Source organism: Genypterus blacodes, unplaced genomic scaffold, assembly GCF_046128005.1.
Source record: "Genypterus blacodes isolate CSIRO-AG114 ecotype Tasmania unplaced genomic scaffold, CSIRO-AGI_Gbla_v1 ptg000052l_1, whole genome shotgun sequence".
Lineage (NCBI taxonomy): Eukaryota > Metazoa > Chordata > Actinopteri > Ophidiiformes > Ophidiidae > Genypterus > Genypterus blacodes.
The window spans coordinates 6,589,214-6,596,512 of record NW_027466864.1 but is presented as its reverse complement, the minus strand read 5'-3'; the positions used below and the strand labels follow the sequence as shown (position 1 = coordinate 6,596,512).

At 44.9% G+C, this 7,299-nt stretch overlaps 1 protein-coding gene across 2 annotated transcripts; it reads left to right on the top strand.

Moving 5' to 3' along the window:
• Nucleotides 1-1,123: 1,123 nt before the first annotated feature.
• On the top strand, nt 1,124-5,992 carry ankmy2a (ankyrin repeat and MYND domain containing 2a). Of its 2 annotated transcripts, XM_076150502.1 has the most exons (10): nt 1,124-1,309; nt 1,884-1,948; nt 2,604-2,742; nt 2,835-2,933; nt 3,053-3,213; nt 3,361-3,575; nt 3,669-3,804; nt 4,000-4,128; nt 4,304-4,433; nt 5,091-5,992. In XM_076150502.1, exons 1-10 carry the CDS (start codon nt 1,243-1,245, stop codon nt 5,219-5,221), a joined length of 1,272 nt encoding a protein of 423 aa, XP_076006617.1. In that variant the 5' UTR covers nt 1,124-1,242; the 3' UTR covers nt 5,222-5,992. The 2 variants fall into 2 exon arrangements, with proteins under 2 accessions (XP_076006617.1, XP_076006618.1); XM_076150503.1 differs by lacking the exon at nt 1,884-1,948 and having other exon boundaries at nt 1,126-1,309.
• The last annotated feature ends 1,307 nt before the right edge of the window (nt 5,993-7,299 follow it).

Genomic DNA, 7,299 nt, shown 5'->3' with positions numbered 1-7,299 from the left:
AAGACCTGATGTCTTTAACCTGAACTGCATTTGTTTAGGTAATGAAACAGGGAAATGAGAATAAACAAAATCCAATGTAAAACAGAGATAGGAGTTGACGAACGTTCATGCAGCCAACCGAAACCCCAGGATCCCAGCAAGACTGTCTGTAGGTGAGAATCACAAGTCTGAAAAGCAAAAGTCACTTTCTGGTTCCCTGTGGTGATTGAAAAAAAACAATGAGCCATAAGAGTTCACACGTAAAACTAAATCACCTGTAATAACCATTATTTGCACCCACTAACAAAATCTGTGAAGTTTCATTCATTCAAATCTTATTTTTCTTAAAATGTTTAGATTATTTTTGAATAACATTCCCACCAGCAAGTGACGGGATGCTTCTTCTAACCAACTGTCAGGTCAGTTATTATTTGAATTTTGCATGAGGCTTCTGGTTGTTTCTTAAAGAACTTGAACAACTGGAACGCAGAAGACTCGCAGCCTTTGGAGTTTGCACCTGACTGGATGGTTTCAAAGAAAGACAGTAATGACAGGTGGCCATTGATGCGAGCTCTTGTTCTTGTTTGATCTTCTTCTCTTGTTGCATCGGGAGCCAAATTAGTTTTTTTCACTTCTCCTCAGATCAAATGTTGTTGACCAAAACATTGACTCTGACGCTGTTGAACTCAAATGGAGGTAGCAAGGAAATGAAGCACATTTCTTACAAATTAAGTATAATTACAAAGACTCCATAAGATCAGTTCTTGTAAATATGAGTATTCTAATCTCATGGCTATTTCCATCATGACTTTATTTGTAAGATTTTTGAATACATGACTAACACCTTGTAGATCAAATCGCGTCTTTAAACAACACGTGGTTTTGCAGCATTTTGGAGGTCTGGAACTTTCTTGACCTCCGTGGAATTGACCATCAAGGGATTACAGTAAGGGGGCGACGTCTGATATGCATTTGAGAACACCAGTGGTTGTTCTTTTTTAAACATAACCAAACTCCATAAGTAATGTACTTATTTCTTTATTACTCTGTAGTTAATACATACACACGAAGAAACCTGGAGCTGGTATAGCATATTTGAAAACGCAATTATTTCCGCTGCCCCCCCCCCTACTGACAGGACATGATGGTACGCTCCGAATGACTCCGCAGCATCAGAGCTAGCATTCGTGTTCACGTTTCCCGTCCACGTTCAGCGCTTTACTCGTACCGCAACGGTTCAAGTCTAACCTACCAACGGCAGACATGTCCGCCCTTAAGAAGGGAGACTTGTCCTCCAGCGAAAAGGAATTGTTTGAGGTTATCACATCGGGTAAGCTTCTTCGCGAGAGCCAATGCTAATCCCCGAGGAAGCTACACGGAGCGGACCGTGTAGCTGTTAGCTTCTTGTGTTGAACTACCTCTCAAAGTATAGGTTAATGATGACAAGTTTGTACGTGTGTGTTGGTTACACTAGCTCACACACTCTTAACTTTACCAGAATATATAGTTAAAATAGTCTACGTAATGTCGTCATCTCTGCTTGTTCGTTAACCTCAACTCAACAAACGCTACTTACAGTGTAGCTTCTGTCTTAATGCTTTTAACGTTTATTTGAACAATGTGAAATTTAAATTTAAATAAATATAGTTATATTGTTCACAGTCTTCATATTAAGTCTTCTCTTTATTTATTTATTTTTCCCGTTTATTTTATTTTTATTCCATATAGTGCTGTGCAATAAACTGTTATTTAACCTGATTCTGACATGTTGTAACCTCATGTTATAACTATAGTATATAATCAAAAAGCTTGCTTAGTTTTATTTATGTGATGTCACGCAGATTTCCTCTACTCGTTAGTCTTTGTAAGTGTTTAACGGTACATAATGTTGTTGTTGTGTCAAGGAAATGTTCAAGAAGCCTCCAGACTGCTGGGCTGTAAAGATGTCAGAGTCAACTGTCTGGATGAGGTACAAGGGTTTAGTCTCTTATGTACAATTTCATAAATCCAATGTGTGTTAGTTTTGTAGTGTAGACATCATGCTACAAAGAGAAGACATCCCCCCTTTGTTGTGTGTTGCCGTGTGTGTTTGACATGAGGGCTTGTTGGTGATGGAGGGCCTCCTTCATATGAGCTCAGTCTGTTGTCCCCCCCCCCCCCCCCCCCCCCCCGTCAGAATCAGGTGTTGACCTCTTATCACAGTAGAAGCCATCGTTTACAGCAAAGTGACCCTTACGGATTTAATATCGTCTAGTTTCCCCTCCTGCTTCTCAGTGCACCAAAGTGTTCGACACAAACTACATAAAGAAGAAGAGCAAGTGGTACATCCTGTTTGTGCAAATCATAATGGTTTGATCCGGGTGATTCACTGACTGAACTCTTCTTGGTCTCCATGCAGGGAAATCTCTAGATAGTGCTGTGAGAATTTGTGTTGTTTTGTTGATATTTATTTATTCATCGGATGTGAATGTCTTCGTACTAATTTAGCAAGTGTCCGACCTCTGTCTTCATGTTCATCGTCTCGTTTCTGGTAGTTTGTTGTTTTCCGTTGTTTGTCTTATACCTTTGCACTGTAAGTGTTTGTAGTTGTGTGTAACTTTAGTGTGTGTTTGTCTCCTCCGCAGTACGGCATGACGCCTCTCATGCACGCCGCCTATAAAGGAAAGGCGGACATGTGCAAGCTGCTGCTGCAGCACGGAGCCGACGTGAACTGTAACCAACACGAGCACGGATACACGGCGCTGATGTTCGCCGGCTTGTCGGGTACGGCGCTTGCGTGGTGAAATATTCCCGATTTTTCTCGATTTAATAACAGCAGTTGTCCCAACAGTCTGTTTGTCCCCCTGTGCCTGTAGGAAAGACCGATATCACGTGGATGATGTTGGATGCCGGGGCGGAGACGGACGTGGTCAACTCTGTCGGGAGGACGGCCGCACAGATGGCTGCCTTTGTGGGTAAGTCAGAATGGAGTTTAACTCGTGTCAAAGAGTATTGTATTGTATTCTTACTCCACTATGTAAAGCCTTTACATTCACGCCGCACATTAAACCCTCCTCCTCTCTCCCACCATCAGGGCAACACGACTGCGTCACGGTCATCAACAATTTCTTTTCCCGTGCCAGACTGGACTACTACACCAAGGCCCAGGGTTTGGAGAAAGAACCCAAGCTGCCCACCAAACTGGCCGGACCCCTGCACAAGGTCATCATGAGCACCAACCTCAACCCTGTCAAGGTGAGAGAGAGGGGGAGAGAGAGAGAGAGAGAGAGAGAGAGAGCAGGACATGATCGCAATGTAGAACCAAATTCATATCAGTGTGTTTCATTCCACAAAATGAGACGAGAGACGATCTCTCTGTTCATTGGTGTGCCGTGATTCCAGATGGTGCTGCTGGTGAAGGAGAACCCCCTGCTGGCTGAGGTGGAGGCTCTGGGTAAGTGCCAGCGGGTGATGGAGCTCATCTGTGAGAAGTGCATCAAGCAGCAGGACATGAACGAGGTGCTGGCCATGAAGATGCACTTCATCAGCTGCGTCCTTGGGAAGTGCGCGTCCTTCCTCAAAGACCGCGAGGACAAGCTGGACGGCCTCATTAAGAGGTGATGTGTGTGTGTGTGTGTGATACTGAAAGCACGTCATAGTCAGTACATACGTAGATACGAAGCGTTCTGAAACGTTCGCCTGTCCTCCAGCTTGCTGAAGGGTCGCGACGCTGACGGCTTCCCGCTGTACCAGGAGAAGTTTGTGCGAGAATGCATCCGTAAGTTTCCCTACTGCGACGCCACTCTGCTGCAGCAGCTGGTCCGGAGTATCGCTCCTGTGGAGATCGTGAGTCTGAATCCTGTGTGGAAAATGAAAACCGTTTGGATTATTTGTGTGTTTTTAGCTTCCACCCCTGTGTCTATGTGAATCAAGGTTTTTCCTCACAAAGTTTGAGAGAGTTCGTCAAATCACTTCAGTCACGGGTGGTGTGTTGGCGCTTGTTGGTAAAGTCCTCTGGTTGTTCTCTTCCTGTCGCCGCAGGGTAGCGACCCCACAGCTCTGTCCGTGCTGACTCAGGCCATCACGGGTCAGGTCGGCTTCATGGACGCAGAGTTCTGTACCGTCTGTGGCGAGAAAGGTGCTGAGAAGAGATGCTCCATCTGTAAAATGGTAGGGGGTGTGTGTGTGTGTGTGTGTGTGTGTGTGTGTGTGTGTGTGTGTGTGTGTGTGTGTGTGTGTGTGTGTGTGTGTGTGTGTGTGTGTGTGTGTGTGTGTGTGTGTGTGTGTGTGTGTGTGTGTGTGTGTGAGTGAGATTAATATGTGCAATCTAAAAATGTTGCCCCAGGTGATCTACTGTGACCAGGACTGTCAGAAGATGCACTGGTTTACTCATAAGAAAGCTTGCAAGAAGCTCCAGGAGCAGAGAGAGGAGCAAGAGGCCGAATCAGCCAAACTGAGGATGCAGCAGAGCAACGGTACGAAGGACAAAGGAACAATAAAAGAGAAAGATGGAATGTGGCTGTTTGGGTCAGAGCTAGAAGGTCCTGGGAGGCCTGCACCAGGTCGGCCGTCGACATCACGTTTTTTATATTGTAAATGTCTGTCCACGATAGTTAGGGTCCTGATTGTTCTGGTTTCTTCAGGGCGTTCATGCTGTTAGATTCCCTCAGACAGTATGACGCTACAACATCTCGGGGAAAACTGATGCAAACACTCTGCACATCGACGGATCGATCGCAGTGGAGAATGACCTCCTTTAATGTTACTGACACCTGCTGACTAAGAACAACTACAAACATCGCCTGAATACATCTAACATCAGTAGGACACAATAGAATTTCCTATAACGCATTATCTGGTGTCTACTGTAATATTCTAACATAACTGCGACATGATCATAAACATTCATAATATTGCAGTAAGAATCAGGCCTCGTCCTGGGTTCAGACCAATGACGCTCGATCCACCTGGCACCAGGGATTTCATTCTGGTTCACCTTTAAGTCACAGGTTCAGTCAGCTGAGGAACTGCATTGAGGCACCTCTCCTCGCACAATCGTCTGCAGCTGCTCTTTTCTCACGGTGGCACATTGGTTGGTAGAATCCTAAGATAATTTCCTGTTTGTGTTTCAGAGGAGAGTGACGCGGCGGCGGCGCAGGAGGCCACAGACTCCATGCAGAGCCTCTCGGTGGAGGCCAACGCGGCGTCCTCAGAGTCCACCAACCTGACAGAAAGTCCCACCCTCAACCCCGACGACAACTGAGGAGGGAGAAGGAGAAGACGACACACAGCCTCTACTGAGAAATCTCCACCTCCAGAATCCATAAACCGCAGACGGAGAGCGAACCGGCTTCCAGACTGAAATCCAGACTGATAACGGAGCCACGTCTCTGGACCGACCCAGCAGGACACAAAAGATCTGAGGTCGCCGCCGGGCCGGTGACACATAAACTCTTATGTTTAGGTTTGTGCCACAGCTGTCCTCCTGCGTTACGTCCTATTTGGTACATTTTTTCAACGTTGATTTTTCAGAGTATTGTCTCTATTGTAAGTGTGAAACCTGCATAAGCTTGAATGTGTTTGTGATAGATGTGAGTATGAGGTGCTTTGGACAAAGCTTGAAGAGCTCATGGTTCACCTCCTGAGGAAACACCGCAGCCTGTCAGATCTGAGGCGGTTGGAATGTGTTTAAGGTTCATTGTTTTAGAATTATACACGTGTTGGGCAACGAAAATCCGATTTTCACACTTTCAAAGTTGTTTCCTTCCTCCAGAAGAAGACGGGAGGACATGGAGACTCAGCTCCGACTACAAGGAATCAAATGTGAGGAGAAAATGAACAACAAAACAATTCACTAACCTCCAACATTCCTCCCATATTTAGAAAAAGAATGAAACTTAAATATATTTAACCTGACAGTTGTCTCTTATTTGGCACTTGCAGCCTCGTTGATTGTTAATGGATAAACCAGCTGGGCAATGTTGACCAAAAATGTATATTTTGAACAAAATTAAAACAGTAGGAGTATAAAGAATGTGACGTCTGCTCTTTCTCATTTTTGTGTGGGAAGATGCTCAGGATTTCTCCCAGAATGCAACATCTGTTGATCAGGAGTTCTGTACGGTTAAAGGAAGCAATTACTAACATGTAAATTGAAGTTGTGGGATCTTGATATTATTTATAGTTTAATTGTTGGGACGGAACACACGTGATCCTTTTCCCTCCATTTTTTTTGTAGCATTCAACAATATTTTTATTCTCAGAGGTTGTGGAGCAAATGCCAAATCGAGCATTGATGTGCAGTGCATGCATATGTCCAGCAGACGGCTGCATTTCACTGGAATCTGCCAACGCGGTCTGCAGACAACTATAACAGCTGATTTAATGAATAAACACGCAGTCAAACAGGGAGGGATCGGTTCTGTCGATGATGTTGTGGTTCCCACAAATGACCAGCAGATGTCAGTAGAGGTCATCCGTAAGTAAATGGAGAGTTGGAAAGTAACTACAATTTCACAGACGTATCAATTAACACAGTTAAAGTACTTTAGCGAGCTATTTTAACTTTGTTTTTCTGCTTTGATTTGTATTGCACATCTCAGGGGAGTAAGATAAAGAGAACGACTTTACATTCAACACGAGATAAAGTTAGTTGCTGCTTTTTATTTCAACTCAAATAGACAGATTGAAGAAGTTTGTTTGCTTTTCCATCCATCCAAGCGAGCCAACTTCAGTGCCTTCAAAGCCATGAAGTTCTGTATCTACTGGATGTGTGATCCTTTCTGTCCTAGCAGCAGTTGTGCAGGTAAGACTGAGTCAGCTGCGAGTCAGACTCAGGTAGAGATGGATGAGGCACAGCCTGCGTCCATTGTCTTCCCTCCTTTGGGATCCTTTCCAAACTCTGTTGCCGCGGCGACCTTCTTTCCTGGCTGCGTTCCAGGTGTTGTGCCCTCCTTTTGTCACTTCATGTGGGCGCTTCCTGCTCATGTACACACTCCTGCCGTCCTTCTTGTCAATACGCTGTTAACCTGGCCACCTTTCATTTCCCATGAGGCTTAGGGCCAGCGCAGAGGTGAATGCTGGGAGTTTCTGTTTCTTCACAGAGTGGCTAAACAAAAGCAGAGGCCTATCGTGTTCGCCTGGCTGCATTCATGGAGCTGGGCGGCACATAAGAGGCTCACACAGTGTAAACAGACCTGCGAGACGCTTTGGCCATGTTGTCTTTTATTTTCAGTCGGAAGTGAAGAGAAAGAAGAAAGAAAGACGGAAACAAAAGACAGCAAAAAACAGCATCGCTCATTCAAAACCTAGAGTACTCAAGTACAAATTTGAGGTATTTGC

Bases quoted from the DNA above. Each gene is read 5' to 3' on its own strand.
- ankmy2a (XM_076150502.1), top strand. From the start codon at position 1,243: ATGTCCGCCCTTAAGAAGGGAGACTTGTCCTCCAGCGAAAAGGAATTG. The intron at 2,934-3,052 runs GTAAGTCAGAAT...TCCCACCATCAG, and splicing joins ACAGATGGCTGCCTTTGTGG to GGCAACACGACTGCGTCACG. The intron at 3,805-3,999 runs GTGAGTCTGAAT...CTGTCGCCGCAG, and splicing joins GTATCGCTCCTGTGGAGATC to GGTAGCGACCCCACAGCTCT.